Source organism: Salvelinus sp. IW2-2015, linkage group LG26, assembly GCF_002910315.2.
Source record: "Salvelinus sp. IW2-2015 linkage group LG26, ASM291031v2, whole genome shotgun sequence".
Taxonomy (NCBI): Eukaryota; Metazoa; Chordata; class Actinopteri; order Salmoniformes; family Salmonidae; genus Salvelinus; species Salvelinus sp. IW2-2015.
In genome coordinates this window covers 42,502,179-42,530,152 of record NC_036866.1, presented here as the reverse complement: position 1 = coordinate 42,530,152, position 27,974 = coordinate 42,502,179, and the positions used below count along the sequence as shown (strand labels likewise).

The 27,974-nt window shown below is 42.2% G+C and overlaps 1 protein-coding gene across 1 annotated transcript in view; it reads left to right on the top strand.

Annotated features, from left to right (window-relative positions):
- LOC111952637 (F-actin-capping protein subunit alpha-2) overlaps positions 1 to 27,614 on the top strand; it is a 74,158-nt gene extending 46,544 nt beyond the window's left edge. The window contains exons 2-10 of the mRNA XM_023971531.2: positions 2,058 to 2,121; positions 13,482 to 13,533; positions 13,719 to 13,782; positions 16,357 to 16,563; positions 16,691 to 16,770; positions 18,752 to 18,830; positions 24,574 to 24,645; positions 24,816 to 24,878; positions 26,875 to 27,614. Coding sequence (XP_023827299.1) covers positions 2,058 to 2,121; positions 13,482 to 13,533; positions 13,719 to 13,782; positions 16,357 to 16,563; positions 16,691 to 16,770; positions 18,752 to 18,830; positions 24,574 to 24,645; positions 24,816 to 24,878; positions 26,875 to 27,015 — 822 coding nt within the window. The 3' untranslated portion in view covers positions 27,016 to 27,614. The remainder of the gene's footprint in view (positions 1 to 2,057; positions 2,122 to 13,481; positions 13,534 to 13,718; positions 13,783 to 16,356; positions 16,564 to 16,690; positions 16,771 to 18,751; positions 18,831 to 24,573; positions 24,646 to 24,815; positions 24,879 to 26,874) is intronic.
- Positions 27,615 to 27,974: the final 360 nt, after the last annotated feature.

Here is a 27,974-nt window from a genome sequence, read left to right as displayed (position 1 = left end):
TAAAATGTATTACATTTTTTCCCCCTCAATCTGCACAAAATATCCCATAATGACGAAGCAAAAATAGGTTTAGACATTTTGCAAATGTTTACAAAAAAAATATATATAGATATTATATGTACAGTGGGAGAAGAAGTAATTTAATACACTGCCGATTTTTTTGCAGGTTTTCCTACTACAAAGCATGTAGAGGTCCTGTAATTTTTATTCATAGGTACACTTCAACTATGAGAGACGGGAATCTAAAACAAAAATCCAGAAAATCACATTGTATTGATTTAAGTAATTAATTTGCATTTTATGCATGACATAAATATTTGATACATCAGAAAGCAGAACTTAATATTTGGTGCAGAAACCTTGTTTGCAATTACAGAGATCATATGTTTCCTGTAGTTCTGTCCAGGTTTGCACACACTGCAGCAGGAATTTTGGCCCACTCCCATACAGACCTTCTCCAGATCCTTCAGGTTTCGGGCTGTCGCTGGGCAATACGGACTTCAGCTCCCTCCAAAGATTTTCTATGGGTTCAGTCTGGAGACTGGCTAGGCCACTCAGGACCTTGAGATGCTTCTTACGGAGCCACTCCTTAGTGCCCTGGCTGTGTGTTTTCGGTTGTTGTCATGCTGAAGACCCAGCCACGACCCATCTTCAATGTCTTACTGAGGAAGGAGGTTGTTTGGCCAAGATCTCGCGATACATGGGCCCCATCCATCCTCCCCTGCAATACGGTGCAGTCGTCCTGTCCCCTTTGCAGAAAAGCATCCCCAAAGAATGATGTTTCCAACTCCATGCTTCACGGACCAAGGTTTGGTAACTAACTACTGACATGGTACAAAATTGGTTCATGAGAATCACCCCATAGTCGCAATGAAGCGCATCATGCCTTTTATTCACGCCCAACAGATGTGTTGTTGGCGTCACCCTACCACCGCCCTGGGTTTACTTCTATATCGTAACGATATGATGGGGTTGTTTAAGGGTAACACTTCTTTTTTTAAGACAACATATTCTCTTTTACGAACGCGACCCGACCCAAGAGGGAGCAAACGAAATGGAACCGCACAGCATCTCACAATGCTAGGCCATAAGAGCAGAGTTGAGCGTAAATGGAGCATAACAGATAGCCCCGTAGTGGCCCAGCAGTGTTTTCAAGTAAAGTTTGTTTACATCTCTCTAAAGCATAATAAGGGAGTCCTGATCCAAATGGTTCCTCCGCAGGGATTTCAGCAATGCACATACTCTCTTTCCAGAGCAACACACACACGTAAGAGTCCCTGAGGACCTCTCTGGTTCACACCGTATCATCACTCATTATGAGACTCGGTCTGCAGCTCGTGCCGTGCACCAAAGCTTCTCATACACACCACTGATGAGGGCCCAAGGGAGAGAGCGAATCACGCGCGCACACACACACACAGCTCCCTTTCCCAGCTTGTCAGTCCAGGGGGGTGGGGGGGCGGGTATGATGGACTAGCCAAACCAGTGAAGCCACATGCCAAAAGCCCTACACCGGCAGAGAGAGCGGGAGGGGTGTACTTCACCACTAGGCTTCTCAGCACATTTTCATGCCCTTATATGTCCATGAGCCACTCGAGGGAGGGGCTGCCCGCCCCTCGCTGTCAGTTTCACATATCACCTCCAAACAGGAAGTGTTGTGGTGCAACTGAGTAGCGGCGGGCAGACAGATGCTGGAGGCGCCGACCTTATGAAGAGAGGGCAACTCTCTGGGTGTACAGTGGCTGAGAAGTGAGAATTTTGGTAGTGAACTCACTCTATTCGTCCTTCATGATTTAGCCTCAATAACAGAAAAGACAGGGAGAGGAAAGTTGACCATAAATGGTTGAAAACATATCTACCCAATGTTATCCCTATCCCTCTGTGCTGGTCCTGATGTTTATGTTGCTGACCTCACCAGTCTCCATACCTGAGATCTCAAAGTTTAGGAAAACGTTTGTCTGTGTGACTCACTGATCTAAGAGATTTGTGTTGGTACTAAGCCTACCCTTGCATTTCTGACATTTGTGTTTGAAAGTGTGTTCCTTTTGTTTTTGCAGGTACGCATAGCAGCAAACTTTGTCATCCACGCCCCACCAGGAGAGTTCAATGAAGTTTTCAACGGTGAGCTTTTGTGTGTGGCCTATGTTTTAGGATGCGTGTGTGTTGACCAAAGCCAGGAGCAGGGGATCACAACTCGCACTTTAGGTAGTAAGCTGTAGCGAGTATTTCTCCCTGGAGATGTTATGACACATAATTCCTCAGCACCTTGAAACCACACATACAGAGCCTTCTCTCTTAGCATCTAGCTAACACTCACACGCACAGAGCCTTCTCTCTTAGCATCTAGCTAACACTCACACGCACAGAGCCTTCTCTCTTAGCATCTAGCTAACACTCACAACGGCACAGAGCCTTCTCTCTTAGCATCTAGCTAACACTCCACGCACAGAGCCTTCTCTCTTAGCATCTAGCTAACACTCACACGCACAGAGCCTTCTCTCTTAGCATCTAGCTACACTCACTAACCACAGAGCTTCTCTCTTAGCATCTACGCTAACACTCACACGCACAGAGCCTTCTCTCTTAGCATCTAGCTAACACTCACACCTACAGAGCCTTCTCTCTTGGCATCTAGCTAACACTCACACATAGCAGAGCCTTCTCTCTTAGCATCTAGCTAACACTCACACATACAGAGCCTTCTCTCTTAGCATCTAGCTAACACTCACACATGTAAGCTCTCTCTAGTTTTCTTAACTATCAGCTCTGAAAGAGAGGTGAGCCTTGTTTTTTTAAATTTAATTGAACCCTTTTTTAATTGAGTCAGTTAAGAACAAATTCTTATTTACAATGACGGCCTACCAAAAGGCCTGCTGCGGGGACGGGGGCCTGGGATTTTAAAAAAAATACAATATAAATATAAGACAAAACACACATCACAACAAGAGAGACACAACACTACATAAAGCAAGACCTAAGACGACAACATAAGGCAGCAACACATAACAACAAAGCATGGTAGCAACACAACATTGTAGCAGCACAAAAACATGGTCCAAACATTATTGGGCACAGTCAACAGCACCAAGGTCAAGAAGGTAGAGACAACAATACATCACACAAAGCAGCCACAACTGTCACTAAGAGTGTCCATGAGTTGAGTCTTTAAATGAAGAGATTGAGTGTTTGTTGGAGCTCGTTCCAGTCGCCAGCTGCAGCGAACTGAAAAGAGGAGCGACCCAGGGATGTGTGCGCTTTTGGGGACCTTTTAACAGAATGTGACTGGCAGAACGGTTGTTGTATGTGGAGAATGAGGGCTGCAGTAGATATCTCAGATAGGGGGGAGTGAGGCCTAAGAGGGTTTTATAAATAAGCATCAACCAGTAGGTCTTGCGACGGGTATACAGAGATGACCAGTTTACAGAGGAGTATAGAGTGCAGTGATGTGTCCTATAAGAAGCATTGGTGGCAAATCTGATGGCCGAATGGTAAAGACCATCTAGCCGCTCGAGAGCACCCTTACCTGTCGATCTATAAATTACYTCTCCGTAATCTAGCATGGGTAGGATGGTCATCTGAATCAGGGTTAGTTTGGCAGCTGGGGTGAAAGAGGAGCGATTACGATAGAGGAAACCAAGTCTAGATTTAACTTTAGCCTGCAGCTTTGATATGTGCTGAGAGGACAATGCACCATCTAGCCATACTTCCAAGTACTTGTATGCGGTGACTACCTTAAGCTCTAAAACCCTCAGAGGTAGTAATAACACCTGTGGGAAGAGGGGCGTTCTTCTAACCAAACCACATGAACTTTGTTTTGGAGGTGTTCAGAACAAGGTTAAGGGTGGCGAAAGCTTGTTGGACACTAAGAAAGCTTTGCTGTAGAGCATTTAACACAAAATCCGGGGAGGGACCGGCTGAGTATAAGACTGTGCCATCTGCATATAAATGGATGAGAGAGCTTCCTACTYCCGAAGCTATGTTGTTGATGTAAATTGAGAAGAARGTGGGGCCTAGGATTGAGCCTTGGGGTACTCCCTTGGTGACAGGCAGTGGCTGAGACAGCAGATTCTCTGACTTTATACACTGCACTCTTTGAGAGAGGTAGTTAGTGAACCAGGCCAAAGACCCCTCAGAGACACCAATGCTCCTTAGCCGGCCCACAAAAATGGGATGGTCTACCATATCAAAAGCTTTGGCCAGGTCAATAAAAATAGCAGCACAATATTGCTTAGAATCAAGGGCAATGGTGACATTGAGGACCTTTTTAAGGTTGCAGTGACACATCCATAACCTGAGCGGAAACCAGATTGCATACCCGAGAGAATACTATAGACATCAAAGCCAGTCAGTTGATTATTGACAAGTTTTTACAACACTTTTGATAAGCAGGGCAAAATAGAAATWGGCCTGTAACAGTTAGGATCAGCTTGATCTCCCCCTTTTAAATAAAGGATGAACTGTGGCTGCCTTCCAAGCAATGGGAACCTCCCCAGAAAGGAGAGACCGGTTAAAAAGGTTGGAGATTGGCTTTGCGATGATAGGGGCAGCAACCTTAAAGAAGAAAGGGTTTAAACCATCTGACCCAGATGTTTTTGGGGGGTGAAGTTTAACCTCTCTAGGGTACGTGAGACGGTAGCATCCCACCTCTTCAACAGCCAGTGAAACTGCAGGGCGCCAAATTCAAAACAACAGAAATCCCATAATTAAAATTCCTCAAACATACATGTATTTTACACAATTTTAAAGATACACTTGTTGTAAATCCAGCCACAGTGTCCGATTTCAAAAAGGCTTTACGACGAAAGCAAACCAAACGATTATGTAGTGAGTGCCTATTCACAGAATAACACAGCCATTTTCCAGCCAAGAGAGGATTCACAAAAAGCAGAATATAGAATAATGAATCACTAACCTTTGATCTTCATCAGATGACACTCATGAGGACTTCATGTCACAACTACATGTATGTTTTGTTCGGTAAAGTTCATATTGATATCAAAAATCTGAGTTTACATTGGCGCCTTACGTTCAGAAGTCACAAAACATCCTTTGATTTTGGCAGAGAGCCACATAATTTTACAGATACTCATAATAAACATTGCTAAAATACAACTGTTATGCATGGAATTTTAGATGCACTTCTCCTTAATGCAACCGCGTGTCAGATTTCAAAAAAGCTTTCGAAAAAAGCAAACCATGCAATAATCTGAGTTGGCGCTCAGAGCCCAATCAAGACACAATAATAGCCGCCATATTATGCAGTCAACAGAAGTCAGAAGTAACATTATAAACATTCACTTACTTTTAGATCTTCATCAGAATGCACTCCCAGAATCCCAGTTCCACAATAAATGTTTGTTTTGTTCGATAATGTCCATCATTTATGTTCAAATTCCTCCTTGTTTCTAGCGTTCAGTACACTTTCCAAACTCTCGACGCGTGGCAGGTCCAGCGGAAAGTACGGACGAAAAGTTTAAAAAGTTATATTACAGCCGTAAAAACATGACAAACGAAGTATTGAATCAATCTTTAGGATGTTTTTACATAATTCTCAATAATGTTCCAACCGGAGTATTCCTGTGTCTTCAGTATTGCAATGGAACGGAGCTCGCTCTCACGTGAACGCGCATGTTCACCTCATGGCAGACCTGACTCATTCCTCTCTCCTTCGCCCCACTAAACAGTAGAGGGCACAGACAAGTTATATCGTCTGTTGACATCTAGTGGAAGCCTTAGGAAGTGCAACATTACCAATATCCTACTGTATCTTCAATAGGAGCTGAGTTGAAAATCGACCAACCTCAGATTTCCCACTTCCTGGTTGGATTTTTTCTCTGGTTTTTGCCTGCCTGATGAGTTCTGTTATACTCACAGACATGATTCAAACAGTTTTAGAAACTTCAGAGTGTTTTKTATCCAAATCTACTAATAATATGCATATTCTAGCTTTTATGGCTTTGTAGCAGGCCGTTTACTCTGGGCATACTTTTCAGCTTTTCATGAAAATACTGCCCCCTACCCCAAAGAAGTTAAGGAGCTCCTTTAGCACCTCGGACTCCGTTGACTGCCTGCAGGGAGAAATTTTGTAGCTGGGCAGTGGGAAAAAGGGAGAAGCATCAGGGATAGTCGCACTAGAAGGGGTGGGAGATGAGGAAATGTTGGACGGGCAAGGAGGCATGGCTGAGTCAAATAGGAATCCTGACATAATGAAGTGGTGATTTTAAAGAGCTCAGCCATGTGCTTCTTGTCAGTAACAACCACCTCATCAACATTAAGGGACATGGGCAGCTATGAGGAGGAGGGTTATTCTCCAGGTCTAACTGTTTTCCAGAACTTCCTGGGGTTAGACCCACAGAGAGAGAACTGCTCCTTAAAGTAACTAACTGTGGCCTTCCTGGATAGCCTGAGTGCACGTATTTCTCATTTGCCTGAARGATAGCCAGTCAGCCTGKGTATGCGTGTGCCGAGCGTTTCGCCAAATGCAATTCTTGAGGTGGAGTAACTCTGCAAGATCACGGTCGAACCAGGGGCTGAACCTGTTTTTAATTCTCATTTTCTTTATGGGGYCGTGTTTGTTAACAATACCACTGGAAATATCAAAAAAGAAGGCGTCTTGGACAGAGGGATCACACTGATTCTATACCATTTTACAGAGGCCAGTTCATGAAGGAAGTTTTTTAGCAAGCGTCTATGACAAATCAGGAAAGGTCGTTTCACAGAGCAGCCATTACGAACACAGMCTGTAAAACAGTGATCACTAAGGTCATTACAGAAAACACCAGACTGATACCTATCAGGATTATTTGTGATGATAACTTCGAGGAGAGTAGCCTTTTCTGGGTATTTGGAGTCATACCTTGTGGGATTTAATCTGAGAAAGATTTAGGGAGTCTCATTGCTTTAGGACTTGGTCAGGTGGTTTAAGCATGTCCCAGTTTAGGTCACCTAGCAGGACAAATTCACACTTAGTGTAAGGGGCCAGGAGAGAGCTTAGGGCAGGTAGGGTACAGGCTGGTGCTGATGGAGGAGGATTGCACCCAGCAAGTCAACAAAGAGCGATTTGAAAGTTTAATGCTTAAAACCAGCAAATCAAATTGTTTGGGGACAGACTTGGAGACAACCGAGCACTGAAGGTGATCCTTGGTAAAGATTGCCACTCCCCCACCTTCTGGAAGATCTGTCTTGATGAAAAAGGTTATAACCAGAAAGGGTAACATCAGTATGCAAAACACTCTTCCTTAACCACGTCTCAGTAGTGACCAACACATCTGGATTGGAGCTCTGAACCCATACTTTCAATTGATCCATTTTAGGTAATAAGCTTCTAGTGTTAACATGCAGAAAACCCAGGCTTTTATGGGAGCAGAAATCTGTGAAGCAGATATCAGAGCACAAGTCAGAATTGGGGCTAGCAACAGTAGATGGGCCAGGGTGTACATGCACATTTCCAGATATCATCAACAGTAATACAATCAAGGCACAGCACAGGAAAGGGAGAGCTCTGCAGTGCTGATTTATGACATCTGAATGTGCATCAGATGGCAACAAGATCATATTGTACAGCAATGTCATCAGGTAACATGAATACAAAGCCGGCGAGAGATGGCGGCGAGAGATGGTTAGAATAGGATGGGAGGCCAAAAGTCTGTGTAACCAATAGAGAGTCAGAGTTCTGAGTGTGCGAACAAACATAGGCTGTCCCACGGTTGGGTAAAGAAAGTTTGTAGTCAACAAAGTATACAGGAGTCATGAGGCAAAATAGCCAGATGCACAAGAAAAAAAGATATATATAACGACTTGGGGCTAGCCATTGTAAGTTCAGAGTCACTCGCCCCAACAGTGTGTGTGTGCTGGAGGTGAGCGAAAGCTTGGGAGAGAGAGGTGAGTGCGGTGGGGGTACTGTACCAGACAGGGGGAGACAGGCCATCTGTATAGCTTGGAAAAAGAACATTGGAAGCAGTAATCTCTGGTTAATTTTGGTCAAAATTAGGTTGTAGGTTTGGAGTATTGATCTGGAGCTTAAGGCCATGCTGTGGAGGGTAGCATCATGCATATGTACCTGTCGAAATAATCCAAGTTTATCTAACTCCAAATCTATCCTTTTGTAAAAAAGACATGTTGAAAGATGTGAGAGCTCCCATTTWGCTGTCTCTCTCTCTCTGAGGGGGGCGTGTCAACAAAGTTTGACACGTAGCTGGCCCATATCCCCCTCAGAATGTGCACTAGGCCTATACTGCTAACATAAAGCATGAATGGCAGACCAGTCATCACTAGGGCTGTTACGGTGACCATGTTACGCCACACCACGGTCATGAGTCATGACGGCAGTCAAATTCCACGTGACTGTTAGTCATAGTAATTAGGCTCTCCCAGCTCTGATGCTGCTGATGGCATTAACCTCTTTGGGTACGTGAGACGTTAGCGTCCCACCTCTTCAACAGCCAGTGAAACTGCTGGGCGCCAAATTCAAATACAGAAATACTCATTATAAAAATTCAGAAAACAAAACATATTACATAGGTTTAAAGATGAACTTCTTGTGAATCCAACCACGGTGTCAGATTTTAAAATACTTTACGCGAAAGCATACTTACGATTATTTGAGAACATAGCCCACTAGACAAATCATTACAAACCGTAACCAGCCAAGTAAAATTAATCGCTTACCTTTGATCTTCATATGGTTGCAGTCGCAGACATTCATTTACTCAATAAATGTTCCTTTTGTTGGATAGTTTTTTTATATCCAAAAACCTCAGTTTGTGTCGCGTTTTCTTCAGTAATCCACAGGCTCAAACGCAGTCAAAACAGGAAGACAAAAAAAATCTAAATGATATCCGTAAAGTTCATAGAAACATGTCAAACGATGTTATATTCAATCCTTCAGGTTGTTTTTAGCAAAATAATTGATAATATTTCAACCGCACAATAACGTCAATTTAAAAGGTAAAAAGAAAGGCACTCTCTCGGTTGCGCGCATGAAAAAGCTCTGTGACACTTTAGGGTCCACTCATTCAGACTGCTCTTACTTTCTCATTTTTCAGGTTACAAGCCTGAAACAATTTCTAAAGACTGTTGACATCTAGTGGAAGGCATAGAAACTGCAGTTTGAGTCCTAAGTCAATGGATACTGTAATGGCATTGAATAGAAAACTACAAAACCAACAAACAAAAAACGACTTGCTGAATGGATTTTCTCAGGTTTAAGCCTGCCAAATCAGTTCTGTTATACTCAGACACTATTTTAACAGTTTTGGAAACTTTAGAGTGTTTTCTATCCAAATCTACCAGTTATGCATATCATATCTCCTGGGCCCGAGAAGCAGGCAGTTTAATTTGGGCATGCATTTCATCCAAAATTCCAAATGCTGCCCCTACCCTAGAGAAGTTAATAGCTTACCAAACTTGCGTAACTACCTGGTACTCAGCACTCTATTGTCCCTCTAATCACTTTGACATCAATGCAAATGTAATCGCAAATCTAATCAAACATGTTGATGTTTCTACAACTTGATTGGAATCCAGCTGTGGTAAATTCAATAGATTGGACATAATMTGCAAAGGCACACACCTGTTTGTATAAGGTCACTTAGCTGAAAGTGCATGTCAGAGCAAAAACCAAGCCATGCGATCGAGATAATTGTCCATAGAGGAACAGATCTGGGGAAGGGTACCAAAAAATGTCTCTAGCATTAAAGGTCCCCAAGAACACAGTGGCCTCCATCATTCATAAATGGAAGAAGTTTGGACACCACCACAATCTGGGGAGAAGGGCCTTGGTCAGGGAGGTGACCAAGAACCCGATGGTCACTGACAGAGCTCCAGAGTTCKTCTTTGGAGATGGTTGTCCTTCTGGAAGGTTCTCCCATCTCTGCAGCACTCCACCAATCAGGCCTTTTATGGTAGTGGCCAGACGGAAGCCACTCCTCAGTAAAAGGCACATGGCAGCCCGCTTAGAATTTGCCAAAAGTCACCTAGACTCTCGGACCATGAGAAACAAGATTCTCAAAGTGCTTGTCAAATTGTGAATGACAGACATTGTCTACAGCCTGCGCAAAAAAAAACAAAGCAGAGCTCATGTGACTTTTTCAAATCATCATTAGTCGCGTCATGCAGCCTTAGAATGTATGAAAAATCAAAACATATAGTCCACCGTTAGTATCACAACTAAAGTTACATTAATAACTCAATTAAAGCATATTGGAGTACCTGTTTCTTTAACTGCTCAACACAGAATAGCCGCGTGTGCGCACTCCCTCAAATCGATTGGAGAAAATATCCTTTCWAAGCTAATCTTGTCTGCTCATTTTAATTAATGTAGCCCACAGACATATGGCATAGCCAAATCAGGGCCTAATATAAGGACAACTCGGAGTATGCTTTTCTTTTCTTTTGAAATAGACTACATTTTCTTCGTGTTTCTTTAGACTTGTCTAAAATAATGGATTTATTGTGATTGCGTATGCTATATTACACAGATTTATTGCGTGGAAGCAAGGAGATGCTAAATCGTTTTTTTTGTTAGTTAACGGTCAACTATCGTGAGACCGGCAGTTATTTGCTTGACAATCACCGGGTGACAAAATGTCATGACCGCCACAGCCCTAGTCATCACCAAGCCAGACTGTGTCATACAGTCAGTAGGGCAGCTCTTCCTCACTGAGGCCTCAGCCCAGTGCATATGAACACACACATGCCGGTGGACGGACAAAAACCCAGGGACTAATTAGCACACTATCTAGGTTTCCATCCAATTGACAACAGCTTTTATGCAAATATTCTAAAATCTGCATAAAAACAATATTCCCACCAGAGATTGTTCCATCAAATTGAATTGCTGCAGATTTAATTAAAGGCTGTGCGTGATGACAGTGCACATAAAAATACATTTTGCGGTTAAATCCACTGTACTGAATAAAAGTTAAATGGGTTTCCATCACATTTTRAGCTCTAGTGATGGTTTTCTCACAATTTGTTTAGCATTATATAGCGAGTCTACCCACGCTGGTATTGGCACATGCTCTCTAGCCAACAGCACTCACTATCTGCGTATATCCTACATGATGAGAATATATGGACAAAAGGGTGAGATTATAATTTTTCCAACGTCAGCCACGCATCGATTATCATGTCACCAGAATAAGACCCMAGATATTTATTGTAAAGGAGCATCAAGCTCATCACCTTGTACTTTTAACACCCTGTGAAGTTCATAATTTATTTCATCTGTAGTTGAATAAACTGCATGCTTTCTCAAAAAGTCATAGTGGGAGGACCACACTACATGTCATCGCGTGACTCAACGTTTACTTCGATTATGATGGTTATGTTAATGTTTATGCATAAAAGCAGTTCCGCTGACATTCCTCGCGTAGTTCATTTTGATGTACCTGCTACGTGCCGACCCGGTAGCGACGAACCTATCGTTTCTACTTGTAGAATCGCAATGCTCGTCAGAGGCCAACAACTTGACTTTGAGCCAATCAGAAAGCARGAACCCCCACATGGGGGAACCAACAGGAGTGACAACAAAAATGAAGGAAAGGGGGCATRTTCTCTGTACAGCCACAGATTAGCCAGTCAGACTTCATATGCAATGGTAGCTAGCTAAGTGCACAGATGCAATGCACACAACACTAAATACTTCCTCCAAGCTAGCTAAACACTGTAGCTAGTATTGACATTATAATTAAAGTGGATTAGATAGTTTCCATGAAACAGCTGCCTGTGTTAGTGCCTGTAGCTAGCTATGTTGGGCTAGTTAGCGAATATGCTAACGTTAGTGGGCTAGCTAAACATTTGGATGTGGATTGGCACTGGCACTACGGGATTATGGAGAGTACATTTTGTTTCTTCGTTATCTATCTTTGGTCATCTGGCTAGTATCAACAAGGGCTTTCTACAAAATAGCAACATTTAGCGCAGCTAGCTACTGATGAGGGGTCACCTTGGGGTCATGATAGGGGCTGCACCAAATGATTGATGTATTATAATAATTGATTATGCTTATGTTGTGTTAATAGAAGGGGAAGGGCTGTAAGACCCTCCCCCACTACATGTATAGGGTCCTGGACTACAGATTAGCAATATATATATATATATGCATTATAAGGTTTAATATTGTTCCACAGTTCTTTTCTAGTCTCTGCTTCTTATAAGAAACGGTCTGAGAGATGTGTGAGTTATTGCAGTCATAACAGGGTGTCTGTGAGAAAGCGCCTCAAGGCTAAAAGAGATTCATAGACACAGAACCCTGCAGGGGAGTGAAAGAGATAAGAGACTAGTGAGACATACCACTGTAAAGCAATTTGGGGAGTGGAGAATTACTGCTGAGCCCTTAGAAAACACTGGAACTATTGTCTCTCCTGCAAGTTTGTATAACTGTATATGCATGGGCTTGGTCTCATGAGTAGAAGGTGTTGACGTAGGCAGTTACATCACTAGGGGTTGACTGCAAGCATATTAAAGCAACTTGGACCCTTTCCTATTTTGCAGAACTTACTCGGAAACATGCGTGCTATATTCCCTTTGTCAACATCTGTCTGCAATTGCATTAATAAAGGTTTTTGATAGATTTACTTAAAGATATTGTCTGATTGCTGATTTCACCAATAAGAAAATGATCGACAAGGAACCTACCCCAACACTACCAAGCTAACATTGGAATCTAGACCATAAGCAACATGAACATGCATTGCCAAACAACACTCCTGCCACCTTCTGGTTTGGTGTATTTTGGTGGCTGATGACTTCAAGGTCTTTGCTGTGTGAACACAAACGAGATTGACTGCCGACAGTGTTCAGAGGTGCTAAGTACTGTGTGCAGCAAACGTTAGACAATCCCTACCGGTGTGTCTGAACTTTAACACACTGCCTCTGTTAAAAATGTGACACACTGTCACAGGGCAGGGGAGCCTCCTTTAAGCAGCTGACAGTGAGATGAGGTTGTGAAAAGAGGGGAGGAATTGAGAGGATAAGTGTGTGTTGGGGAGAGGGCTTAAAAATGATCTATTTATTGGATGGATTCCGAGGGCTGTGCGTGCGTATTATCCTGCCCCCCATCATGATTAGCTTTGTCACTGAGGAGCGCTGGGGGGCTGTCTGCGCCTCCTTATCGCAGCCAAACACACACACACTCCCCGCTACCAATGTGCCATCGCTTCTCCTTTCATCTCTTTTGATTTCACAGCCCTTTACTTTGTGTCAGCTTGTCATGTCTTCTTTAACCTCATTCTAAGTCTCCCTCTTTCTCTCTCTGTTTCTAATGGTCTCAGCCTCTTTCTCTCTCTCGCTCTCTGTCTCTGTCTCTGTCTCTGTGTGTGTGTGTGTGTGTGTGTGTGTGTGTGTGTGTGTGTGTGTGTGATTTGTCAGTTTTAGCCCTATGCTAGGTGTGTGTGTGCAGTTACTTTTTTGTGTGAATCCTTCTGTGTGTTTGCTGTAGGTTTCTGAGCTCTGACATGTGGTTCTGTTCTCCCCCACAGATGTACGATTGCTGCTCAACAATGACAATCTTCTCAGGGAAGGTGCAGCGCAGTAAGTCGACACTCTTTACTGTCAAAGTGACTCAGACTTGTGGTCAGTTGACGTCATAGTACATTCACTCCATGTAGTAGATTGTCTATTGACAACTGTGAAATAGTCATTGTTTCTCCAGGAAGTATTTGACTACTGACACTGATTTTTAAGCTTGTACCTGGTTTTCTGTTTTGATTCTGTAGTGCTTTTGCACAGTACAACGTGGACCAGTTTACTCCGGTGAAAGTAGAGCAATATGAAGAACAGGTAGGCTACACTCATTATCTTACGTCAGATTGCAATTTTTCGCCTGTCCGTTGAGAGACGAGCGTCACGTAGGAGTGAAGCCACCTGTCGGGATACAATGGTCTTCACCGTGTCCTCCAGAAATGCAGAGGAACAAGACACCGTAGTCAGCCCCTCTAGAACCATACCCTGTGATGCTATTGACCCGGTGTCATTAGAAACGGATCACTATAGGGATTAACAGCTCTGGTCATTTGGACTAGATGAATGAGGCCAGCCTTAGGGATGTCTAAGTGGATGAACTGAAGAATATTAGCCTTGTCGCATTGAAATCGATTGTGTTGTTTCTATGTTTGCTATACAAACAATAATTCCTCTCTTGGTACTACTCCAGTTCAGCATGATTGTGCTGTTGCCTAGGTAACGCAATGATTCACTGATAAATGTTTTGGTTAGCACACTAGACTGTCAGGAATATAAGGAATGGGTCACACAACTCATATACACTGAACAAAAATATAAACGCAACAATTTCAAAGATTTTACTGAGTTACAGTTCATATAAGGAAATCAGTCAATTGGAATCAATTCATTAGGCCCTAATCTATGGATTTCACATGACTGGGTATACAGATGCATCTGTTAGTCACAGATAACTTTCTTTTTTTTTAAAGCTAGGGGCATGGATCAGAAAACCAGTCAGTATCTGGTGTGACCACCATTTACCTCATGCAGCGCAACACTTCGCCAAAGGCGAAGGATGGTGAGAACGGTCAAAAACAGCCCACAGACCACCTCCAAAGACCTACAACATCATCTTGCTGCAGATGGTGTCACTGTGCATCGTTCAACAATTCAGCGCACTTTGCACAAGGAGAAGCTGTATGGGAGATGCGGAAGAAGCCTTTTCTGCACACACGCCACAAACAGAGTCGCTTGAGGTATGCAAACGCACATTTGGACAAGCCAGCTTCATTTTGGAATAAGGTGCTGTGGACTGATGAAACAAAGATTTATTTTGTTTCATTTGAGTTATTTGGTGATAACAAGGGACGTTATGCATGGTGGCAAAAGAACACAGCGTTCCAAGAAAAACACTTGCTACCCACAGTGAAATTTGGTGGGGGTTCCATCATGCTGTGGGGCTGTGTGGCCAGTGCCGGTACTGGGAATCTTGTTKAAGTTGAGGGTCGCATGGATTCCACTCAATATCAGCAGATTCTTGGGAATAATGTTGAAGAATCAGTCACAAAGTTGAAGTTACGCCGGCACTGGATATTTCAACAAGACAACGACCCAAAACACTGCTCAAAATCTACCCGGGCATTTATGCAGAGGAACAAGTACAATGTTCTGGAATGGCCATCCCAGTCCCCAGACCTGAATATCATTGAGAATCTGTGGGATGATTTGAAGCGGGCTGTCCATGCTCGGCAACCATCAAACCTAACTGAATTGGAGATGTTTTGTAAGAAGGAATGGTCCAAAATACCTTCATCCAGAATCCAGACACTCATTAGAGGCTATGGGAAGCGTCTAGAGGCTGTTATTTTAGCAAAAGGAGGCTCTACTAAATATTGATGTGATTTTTCTATTGGGGTGCCCAAATTMATGCACCTGTCTAATTTTGTTTTGATGCATATTGCACATTTTCTGTTAATCCAATAAACCTCATTTCACTACTGAAATAGTTATTTGATAGATCAAAATGAAATTGCTGATCCAAAACACCCAATTATTTATAAATGGAAATCATGGAAATTGTCAGGGGTGCCCAAACTTTTTCATACGACTGTAGATAATAAACAGCGAGTTGCAAGGGGGGGGGTCGTCAATGTAAAGTAATGTCCAGGTGGCCATTTGATTAATTGTTCAGCAGTCTTTCTAAAAAGCTGTTATTTTTTTCGGGTTGGAGCTCATTCTAATTTCTCTGATGTCGGACCAGGCCTGGGCTCGAGGTTTAGTTCTGATGTGAAATTTCATCTGCATTCGGACTGGCAGTGTCAATTATGCGTGTGCTTTGAATTTATGCCGACTTTGTATGAAGTAAATGTGCTAGGCTAAAGGCTTCCATGTGACAACCTGTTTATAATGTGCAATTTTATTTTTGGCCAATCTACTGCTGCACATGTTGTGTATTTTGTCGAATTGCATTAGAAAATATTGTAATTTCTCAGGTCTTGTCATTTTATTTTTTCGTGAAATGATCCCGGTTAACCGTGTTAATCCCTGTTGTGTAACAGAACTGCACATTTTAGAGTGGCCTGTTAGTGTCCCCAGCACAAGGTGCARCTGTGTAATGATCATGCTGTTTAATCAGCTTCTTGATATGCTGCACCTGTCAGGTGGATGCATTATCTTAGCAAAGGAGAAATGCTCACTAACAGGGATGTAAAGAAATTTGTGCACAAAATTTGAGAGAGATGTATTTTCTGCGCATGGAAAATTTTGGGGATCTTTCATTTCAGCTCATGAAACATGGGACCAACACTTTACATGTTGCGATTTTATATTTTTGTTCAGTGTATTTTTTGTTGTTGTCCTATTCTTTACTACACAACCATTTTCTCTAATCATTTGACCCCTCCTCTCCAGGTCTTAATCACAGAGCATGGAGACCTGGGCAACGGCAGGGTCCTGGACCCTAAAAACAAGATCTCCTTTAAGTTTGACCATCTGAGGAAGGAGGCCAGCGACCCACAGCCACACGCTTTGGATGGAGCAATGGAGGGCTGGAGGAGTGCTGTGGACGGTGCTGTCCGGGCCTACGTCAAGGAGCACTACCCCAACGGAGTCTGCACTGTACGTTTGTGCTGCAAAACACCTTTTTCTTGCCTGATCCTGCACTGTTGAATTTGTCATTAGATCATGTAGCTAATATTATGTGATAATGGAGTTCACTGAAAATATGTGTCGCTTCTCCCCTTAGATTTACGGCAAAACCATTGATGGACATCAAACCATCATCGTGTGTATCGAGTGTCATCAGTTTCAGCCCAAAAACTTTTGGTATGTATGGATTTTTGGAATCAAACATGCGGGGTGAATGAAGTACACTTGTAGTTTAGGTTTCTAATCGTTTGCAATGCCTTCGGAAAGTATTCAGACCTTTGACTTTTTCCACATTTTGTTACATTACAGCCTTATTCTAAAATGGATTACATTTTTTTTTTTTTCATCAGCAATCTAAACACAATAGCCCATAATGGCAAAGTGAAAACAAGTTTTTAGAATTTTTGCACATTTATTACAAATAAAAAGAGAAATACCTTGTTTACATAAGTATTCGGAACCTTTGCTATGACACTTGAAATTGAGCTCAGGTGCATCCTGTTTCCATTGATCATCCTTGAGATGTTTCTACAACTTGATTGGTGTCCACCTGCGGTAAATTCAATTGATTGGACATGATATGGAAAGGTACACACCTGTCTATATAAGGTCCCATGGTTGACAGTGCATGTCAGAGCAAAAACCAAGGTCGAAGGAATTGTCCGTAGAGCTCTGAGACAGGATTGTGTTGAAGCACAGATCTGGGGAAGGATACCAAAAAATGTCTGCAGCTTTGAAGGTCTCCAAGAACACAGTGGCCTCCATCATTCTTAAATGGAAGAAGTTTGGTACCACCAAGACTCTTCCTAGAGCTGGCCGCCCGGCCAAACTGAGCAATCAGGGGAGAAGGGCCTTGGTCAGGGAGGTGACCAGGAACCTGATGGTCACTCTGACAGAGCTCCAGAGTTCCTCTGTGGAGATGGGAGAACCTTTCAGAAGGACAACCATCGCTGCACTACTCCAACCAATCAGGCAATTATGGTAGAATGGCCAGATGGAAGCCACTCCTCAGTAAAAGACACATGATTGCCCGCTTGGAGTTTGCCAAAAGGCACCTAAAGGACTCTCAGACCATGAGAAACAAGATTCTCTGGTCTGATGAAACCAAGATTGAACTCTTTGGCCAGAAAGCCAAGTGTCACATCTGGAGGCAACCTGGCACCATCCCTACGGTGAAGCATGGTGGTGGCAGCATCATGCTGCGGGGATGTTTTTTAGTGGCAGGGACTGGGAGACTAGTCAGGATCGAGGGAAAGATGAACGGAGCAAAGTACAGAGATCCTTAATGAAAACCTGCTGCAGAGTGCTCAGGACCTCCGACTACGAAGGTTCACCTTCCAACAGGACGATGACTCTAAGCACATCGACAATGCTGGAGTGGCTACGAGACAAGTCTCTAAATGTCCTTGAGTGGCCCAACCAGTGCCTGGACTTGAACCCGATCAAACATCTCTGGAGAGACCTGAAAAAAAGCTGTGACGCTCCGCATCCAACCTGACAGAGCTTGAGAGGATCTGCAGTGAAGAATGGGAGAAACTCCCCAAATACAGGTGTGCCAAGCTTGTAGCGTCATACTCAAGAAGACTCAAGGCTGTAATCGCTTCCAAAGGTGCTGAGTATAGGGTCTTAATACTTATGTAAATGTGACGTTTCCGAGTTAGTTTTTTTTTTATACAGATTTAGGGAGATAGGAATAATTTAAAACATTTTAGAGTAAGGCTCTAAAACGTAAAGTCAAGGGTTCTGAATTATTTCCCAAATGCACTGTAAATGGTTTCTAAATCTCTCCAGGCAGAATCAAAGTTTGTTTAGCCTGTGAACCATCAATTGTCTGGTTTATACGCTAAACATTGTTTCAACACAATCTAAGCTTGCTTTGTTCGGTACTTAGCTAACCGCTGCCTGTTGGTTTAGAGATCAGTGGCCCCCCATTACCTTGTTGAGCCAGCTCTGATCAGGTTAATTTAATTGAGTAAGGGTTGTGGCAATCCTCTTTGCGGGTGGGCTTTTACTGGGCTTAAGGCTCCTTGAGTGTAAAGATCTGATTTCCGCTGAGGAAAGACTTGGCTGTAGAGGGAGACGACACTAAACTCAGACGCACTTTTTATGAGCTTGTGGATGTAAAAAAATGTTTTGTCTTTTCTCTCTCTTTGTAAAGGAATGGACGTTGGAGGTCAGAGTGGAAATTCACCATCGGCTCCTCCACTACTCAAGTGGCCGGAATAATGAAAATCCAGGTGTGTGTGTGTGTGTGTACACGTGTGCGTATTCATACAGAGCCTTCAAAGTATTCACACCCTTTTACTTTTTCCACATTTTGTTGTGTTACAGCCTGAATTTAAAATGGATTCAATTGAGGTGTTGTGTCACTGGCCTACACCGGTGGTGGTCGGTGCCGTTTTAAAATGAGGGAGGACCATTTTTTATGAGCATGCCTTTTTTTCTATTACAGCTTATTACATGACTGTCATTCTTATTTAAATTCACCCATCTCAATGTAACATCGATAGGTTTAGGCTAGTACATGATACTCTCGTTTTCCCTATAACCATCATCAGGTTGCTACAACCTAGCCTACGAATGAAAGTTTACAACGTAGGTGCACAGGTTGAGAGGTTAATGTGAATAATCAAGGTGACAGACAGTGACACATTCAATACCGCCTTGCACAGTCTTGCCTGCATCTAGCTGATCTAGGGTGTAATCATTAGTCCAACAGTTTCTATTGGATATATTCAAGTCATTTTATCCCCTTCATCTCAATTTCCGCCCAAAATGTCACTCAAATCTAGCTGTCTGTAGCTCAGGACCTGAAGCAAGGATATGCCTATTCTTGATACTTGATACTATTCGAAAGGAAACACTTTGACATTTGTGGAAATGTGAAATTAATGTAGGAGAATATAATACAAACAAAAAAACATGTTTTCTAATTGTATTTTTGTTGCATCATCTTTCAAATGCAAAAGAAAGGCCATACATTGAGAGAGGAAGCTGAGGTAAATGTAGGTGTTGTCCACAAGAGGGCAACAGTGTGTGCAAAGTTTTAGACTGATACATTTCAAGAATGAGAGAGCTACATAATATTTAGTATGAGTCTCCCAGGTGTCCCTCACGACTTTGCCCAAATGTACCCAAGTGGCCGAATTAGTCGATTGATACATTTTCAAGTACATAACTATAGAGAACATACAAAAATGCTATGGTAATAATTTGTTTTAAAAAATCACACACTCCCAGGAATGTCCTACATGATGGCTCATTAGCTTCCCTACATTAAAGGTACTAACAAGAAATGCGACGAGAACGCTGATCCAATGCCTCCCGAAGCAGAAGTGAACTATTTAAGTTAAGGGCCCAGTTAGCAGCCAACACTGATCTAATGTCATAAGTGCACACTCCACAAACCACACACAAAGTGGAAAAAAATAACTATTTACAATTTGAGTATTTCGTACACCCACAGTCCTCTACACCAGATTGTGCTGCTGATGCCAAGTCCCATAGCAGTCTCTTTCTGCTATGAAGCAGAGGGTAACAACACAAGTAGTGCAGGTGATGGGAGATTTCTTGTGGCACAGAGTACAACACCTCCCTGCTGTGCTGTTTTGGTCCTGTGGCACATTCCGGTCTACAGTTATGTATTTTGGCCTGGGGTGGGTGTGGAGCCAGAGACCGAGACAGCAGCAGGTGTCAGACTGGAGGAACCAGTTCCTACATTTGAATGAGTGTGGGATGGAGGACTTGAATGTGGTCTCTTTGGAGTTGACTCCCAGAGGTCATCTGAGTCTCTACCACTATTCATGAAAGTAGCCACCCTTTGCACACTCTTGGCATTCTCTCAACCAGCTTCATGAGGAATGCTTTTCCAACAGTCTTGAAGGAGTTCCCACATATGATGAGCACTTGCTGCCTGCTTTTCCTTCACTCTGCGGTCCAACTCATCCCAAACCACCTAATTGGGTTGAGGTCGGGTGATTGTGGAGGCCAGGTCATCTGATGCAGCACTCATCACTCTCCTTGGTCAAATAGCCCTTCCACAGCCTCAAGGTTTTGTTTTGAATCAATGTCCTGTTGTAAAACAAATGATAGTCCCACTAAGCTCAAACCAGATGGGATGGCGAATCACTGCAGAATGCTGTGGTAGCCATGCTGGTTAAGTGTGCCTTGAATTCTAAATAAATCACCAACAGTGTCACCAGCAAAACACCATCACCCCTCCTCCTCCATGCTTCACGGTGGGAACCACACATGCAGAGATCATCCGTTCCCCTACTCTGCGTCTTACATAGACATGGCGGTTGGAGCAAAAAGTCAAAAATGTGGACTCATCAGACCAAAGGACAGATTTCCACCGGTCTAATGTCCATTGCTCATGTTTCTTGGCCCAAGCAAGTCTCTTCTTCTTATTGGTGTCCTTTAGTAGTGGTTTCTTTGAAGCAATTTGACCATGAAGGCCTGACTCACGCAGTCTCCTCTGAACAGTTGATATTGAGATGTCTGTTACTTGAACTCTGAAGCATTTAGTTGGGCTGCAGTTTCTGAGGCTGGTAACTCTAATGAACATATCCTCTGCAGCAGAGGTTACTCTGGGTCTTCCTTTCCTGTGGCGGTCCTGATGAAAGCCAGTTTCATCATAGCGCTTGATGGTTTTTGCGACTGCACTTGAAGGATCTTTCAAAGTTCTGGAAATTTTCAGGAATGACTGACCTTCATGTCTTAAAGTAATGATGGACTGTCGTTTCTCTTRGCTTATTTCAGCTGTTCTTGCTATAATATGGACTTTGTCTTTTACAAAATAGGGCTATCTTCTGTATACCAAACCTTCCTTGTCACAACAGAACTGATTGGCTCAAATGCATTTTGGTTAAAAATAAAGAAAAACCCCTTGAATGAGTAGGTGTGTCCAAACTTTTGACTGGTAACTGGGTATGTGTGTGTGTGTGTTGTGTGTGTGTGTGTGTGTGTGTGTGTGTGTGTGTGTGTGTGTGTGTGTGTGTGTGTGTGTGTGTGTGTGTGTGTGTGTGTGTGTGTGTGTGTGTGTGTGTGTGTGTGTGTGTCGAGCAGTACCACACACAATCTCGGTCAACCAACAGCCTAACTACCAAACAATCTACCAGTCGACTAATTGGGGTCAGCCGTAGTGGAAGCCCATATGGGACTGGACATCGATCCTTAACAGTTTAGCCCGTAGGGATGCAACCCCAGTCTGTATGGCACCTTAATATTGTCCATTAATAGCTATGTCATCGACGTTTAAATGTCCTGGAACATTGGCAATATAATAATAACAAAGTCCAATGTTCAGCAATAATAATAATGGTGTCCCTTTTACCCAATTTGGTTTCCTCATCATTGTCTTATGCTGAGGGCATCGTCACAGCCATATGCTAGGCTGCATGGATAGCATACCTGAATATTGAGGCAGCAAAATTGGGGTTAGCCTAGATCTGTCAGCTCGTCTTTTTTGTGTGTTGTACTTGATGTGCTTATCAAAGAAGTCTTGAGTCTCCTTGGCAGTGGAAAACGRGTGTGTTGTGTTTCTGGAAGGTCAAGTTGAGTTTTGCCGGGTGGATGAAGCCGCATCTCAGGTTTAGCTTGCGTGGCTGGGATCTCACTTCGTTGTTTTAGCAGTTCGGCACTCCGATCTGGGTAGATATTGATCCTCTTCTCCGCATAGATCAGAGCCCCCGATTCCGCTGCGAGACGAACAATTTGCAGTTTGACTTCAGAACTGTGGATTCGTACAATCAGACACCAAAATACTTTCTGGAGAGGACCCTTATGGTGCGCACTGTTTCTAGCTTAGTTGGCGCTGTTTCCAGGTCATGGAGTCGCKCCTCTGTCACATTTGCCGCTGTCTCCAAACTTTCCAGTTTTKGTTGAGTATGTATCCACTTTAGAAGTGAGCAGAAGTCTGTTGTTTTGCTAAAGAAAAGCCYTGGGAAAGCCACCCGTTTCATCCATGCCACCGGAACTGGAAGGTAATGGACTAAAAAATGTAAKGCTGAAATGTCTTGAATCAATAAATATTCAACCCCTTTSTWATAGCAAGCCTAAATAAGTTCAGGGGTAAAGCTTTGCTTAACAAGTCACAATATTGCAATATAGTGTTTAACATTTTTTTAATGACTACTTCATCTCTGTACCCTACACATACAATTATCTGTAAGGTCGAGCAGGGAATTTCAACCACAGATTTAACCACAAAGACCAGGGAGGTTTTCCAATGCCTCACAAAGAAGGGTACCTATTGGTAGATGGGTAAAAATACAAAAAGCAGATGTTGATGATCCCTTTGATTACACTTTGGAGGGTGTATCAATACACTTCGTCACTACAAAGATACAGTCATCGTTCCTAACTTGGTTGCCTTTAAAGGAAGGAAACTACTCAGGGATTTCACCGTGAGGCCAATGGTGACAAAAATAGTTTTGAGTTTAATGGCCGTGATGGGAGAAAACTGAGTATGGATCAACAACATTGTAGTTGCTGCACAATAGTAACCTAATTGACAGAGTGAAAAGGAAGCCTGCACAGCAGGTTTCCCCAACTCGCGGCACTGCCCGCAGGCCAAATGGGTTTTATTTGTCCCCCCAAGTTTTCTAAACAAAAACAYAACAGTTTATTGGACGTAAGACTATTAAAAACACCAGGAAATCAGTATTCACGCGCATAATAGAGAGACACGTGATCGTAAACAAATGTAAGCKAGATTTGAAATGATTGCTTTAGTCTWTATCTGTTTGGGCTTCTTGCAGTCAATTTGTAGTCTACAAATGATTTGTAATTATGTTCCGCATAAGAKGAAATCGTCCCGCGGCTAAATCTAGTTGATGATCCCTGCTGTACAGAATAAGAAATATTCCAAAACATGCGTCCTGTTTGCAACATGGCACTAAAGTAATACTGCAAAAAATGTGTCAATGCAATTCACTTTTTGTCCTGAATATGTCGGGGGCAAATCCAACACAACACATCACTGTGTACCMCTCTTCATATTTTCCAGCATGGTATTGGCTGCATCATGTTATGGGTATGCTTGTCATTGACAAGGAATAGGGAGTTTTTTTAGGATAAAAATAAATGGAATAGAGCTAAGCACAGGCAAAATCCTAGAGGAAAACCTGGTTCAGTCTGCTTTCCAATAGAGGCAGGGAGACACATTCACCTTTCAACAGGTGAATAGCATAAAACACAAGGCCAAATATACACTGAAGTTGCTTACCAAGATGACATTGAATATTCCTGGTTGGCCTAGTTACAGTTTTGACTTAAATTGGCCTGAAATCTATGGCAAGACTTAAATGTCTGTCTAGCAATGARCAACAACGAACTTGACAGAGCTTGAGTATTTGTTTTTAAGAATGTGCAAATATTGTACAGTCCAGGTGCGCAAAGCTCTTAGAGACTTACRCAGAAAGACTGACAGCTGTAATCACTGTCAAGGGTGATTCTAACATGGGGTTTGAATATTTATGTAAGTGCGATATTTATGTATTTCATTTTCTATAAATTAGCCKAAAAAAATGTKAACATGTTTTCACTTTTTCATTATGGGGAATTGTGTGTGGATGGGTGAGGGGGYAAAAAYTCAATTTGATCCCTTTTGGTTGTAACTCAACAAAATGTGGACTAAGTCGAGAGGTATGAATACTTTCTGAAGGCARTGWWTATGTGTGTACATTTGGGCATGGTTACTTTTATGATCATCACACACTACTCTGGGCTCCCGAGTGGCGCAGCGGTCTAAGGCACTGCATCTCAGTGCTAGAGGCGTCACTACAGACCTTGGTTCGATTCCAGGCTGTGTCATTACCGGCCGTGATTGGGAGTCCCATAGGTCGGCGCACAATTGGCCCAGCGTCGTTGTAAATAAGAATTTGTTCTTAACTGACTTGCCTAGTTAAATACAGGTTAAATATTTGTATTTTTTTTTTTTTATATATATATTTTTTTTTTTACTCTGTCTGGATGTAGGTTCATTACTATGAAGACGGCAACGTTCAGCTGGTCAGCCACAAAGAGGTCCAGGAATCCATGTCCATATCTGTGAGTGCTTTATTAAAATAGAATACATGTGGAACAACCCCCATTGAAAACATTCACAGAAATGAACCCCTCTGCTGTAAAGTATTTGGGTTAGGTATGTAATTTRTATGCTCATTACTTGGACATCTCTTGTTTCACCTCCCGATTTCCACTCTGTTCCTCTCCACCAGAACGAAGCTGCAACTGCWAAGGAGTTCATCAAGATCATGGAGGCTGTGGAGAACGACTACCAGGTGTGTGTGGGATTAGGAATGGGAACTCTTTGATATGGGCACATACAGGTAACTGCCAAAATAAAGGAAAAGCTAACATAGTGTCTTAATACGGCGTTGGACCGCTACAAGCTACAAGTGTCTGGCACTCTTGGAGGGATGCAACATCATTCTTCCACGAGAAATTCCATCATTTGGTGTTTTGTTAATGGTGGTAGAAAACGCTGTCTCAAGCGCCGCTCCAGAATCTTCCCTAAGTTTTCAAATCGGGTTGAGATCTGGTGTCTGAGACGGCCATGGCATATGGTTTACGTTTGTTTTCATGCTCATCAAACCATTCAGTGACCACTCGTGCCTTGTAGATGAGGGCATTGTCATCCAATGGGGACATAGCCATGGTAGCCAAGATAATGGCTTGCCCAGGATTCTTATGTGACCCTAAGCATTATAGAATGCTTAGGGTCACATTACACTTCTTGAATAATAGAATGCATTATAGAATGCTTTTGCTTTTAATATACTTTGTATCCCTCATTTACTCGTGTTTCCATTAATTTGGCCGTTACCTGTACATATACAAATTCCTGTAACTTCAAGTACATGCAATAATGAAGCGTCATATTTTGCCATTGGTGTCACATGACAGGTCTGTCAGGTGTTGTTCATATACTTGTYTAACGTCAACATTATCTGGAAACCATTACCACATGACACTATTCCTGTCAATTGTGGTTCTTATTAGAGATGGGCACGGTTAATGGATTAATTGAATATCCGAATAGATGTTCTTATTTGATTACTTTAAGTGAGTGTTCTTTTTTGAGAATTCTTTTAGGCKTATTTTAACAGTGGGGGAAAAAAGTCAATTTAAATTATCCTTATGACATTGTTAAAACTTCTTGCGGATCAGTGGGACGCTACCGTCCCACTTCGACACCTTCCGGTGAAATTGCAGAGCGCCAAATTCATATTAAATGACTATAAATATTAAACTTTCATGAAATCACAAGTGCAATACTCTGGGTTTCCCCTGCCATTTCAGTTCTGTTATACTCACAGACATAATTTTAACAGTTTTAGAAACTTTAGTGTTTTCTATATAACCAATTATATGCATATCCTAGCTTCTGGGCCTGAGTAGCAGGCAGTTTACTTTGGGCACGCTTTTCATCCGGACGTCAAAATACCACCCCCTATCCCAAAGAAGTTAACTACAAAAATATACTTTGACATTTTTCATTTAATATAACAACCAACTCTTGAGTGTAGTTTTTATAATGGTGCACGTTTAACCCTCCAGTCTGCCCTGACATTGGTGTGCTATTTTCCACCCATTTCAAATAGCAATTACAGGAATGCGCACCTAAATGTTTCCACAAGACCTGACACAACAATATAAAACACTCAATAACTTTTTTGTATCAGTTCTATCATGGTGAAAATCAGGCTTCTCTTTCACTGAGTAAGTTTACATGCACACTAATAATTCGATATTAAACTGATTATAGCATTAGGCAGAGTATTGCATTAGTCATGTAAACACCTCACTCGGCTTATCTTAATCGGGCATAAGGTCATTATCATAGTAAGCATAGGCCGATTTTAAAAACACCTGCTTTTCTGAGCAATTTCTTGAATAATTAGGACATGTAAACAGTTTAATCGGCGTTCCAGCTGTGTGTTTTATCTGCGCATGTGCCAGCACCGGTAGCGCAAGCCCTCCKTCTTATMTMCGAGTGAAGTGAGTTCTGGAAAAGCATCTTAGAAATAATTGTCCAAACTCAGAATCAAATGGGTTATCAAAAGTAACATGGTTACTGTGGTAGAATGTTTATTTGAATGTCCACTTGCATCATTTTGTTTGGTCAAGAGAGTCAAGAGCAATTCTCCATCCGGATATCATATAATTTTTGTTGTTGTTGATATTATTCCAATAGTACAATAATTTCTGAAATGCCTATCTCTATTGTGACACCCCAAAGCCCTCCCTAATTCCGCCCTCCTCTTTCCCCGTCAGACCGCCATCAACGAGAATTACCAGACCATGTCGGACACTACCTTCAAAGCCTTACGCCGCCAGCTTCCTGTGACGCGCACCAAGATCGACTGGAACAAGATCCTGAGCTACAAGATCGGCAAGGAGATGCAGAACGCTTAAAACAAACTAAACAGAAAACCCCAGCATTGCATGGCTGGATTATTGTATCGTCTTTGTACAAATTAGATCAATGGGAGTGGAAAAATGTATGGTCTCACAGAAAAAAATGGCAAACATTATTACACCTATTAAGTCTACTTTTATTAATGCTTTTATACAGACACAGTTAAAAAGATAATCTGTATAATACATAGATGATAAAGAAAATAATCATATTATTGGCCAAATAAGATGTGGATGGAGGATGTAGTACCTAGAAGAGCGGTGGAGCTTCCTTCATATGCAAACCTGACAACCTGATATATATTTATGATTATGGTAGTTAGACCACACCTTTGACCCAAGGGGAAACTATACCAATTGCAATGATGAAATTATTATTTTGAGGAATATGTCTCTGTGTATACATTTAGATTAGCACTTTATTGGCTAATGCAGGAAAAGAATCCTGTACTGTAAAAGAGTCCTTCCGTTGTGTTCAATGGCTTGTACTTTTATGACATCAGAATGACGTCTTTTACAAGCGGTGTATCATATTCGACCACTCAATGTTCTTCTTGGTCCCCCTTATTGGTTCTCCCCACACCGTTTACCCCAGACCATACGTTAAAATCTCAAGTTTGTGTGACCCGCCAAGCTAAACTGCAGCTTAGCTCATCGATTTCTGAACTGAACTTTCATGACACCGTGAAAGTATGGTTCCTATAATACCCTAACAAGCTTAATTATTAATAACTCTTTAATTGCTACCAAATGTGGATTAAAATGTTCAATTTAATTTACAATCAAATGAAACAAGTATGTCTTATTTTGAATTAGGACAGACCTGACTGTATTATAACATGGCACATTGTAATATATACCTGTATTAAACATCCTTGTCCTTCGGTTAGTTGATTTATTTCCTTGAGATTGAATTACAATTAATCTCAACTTTTTTGCATTAAATTACACATTTT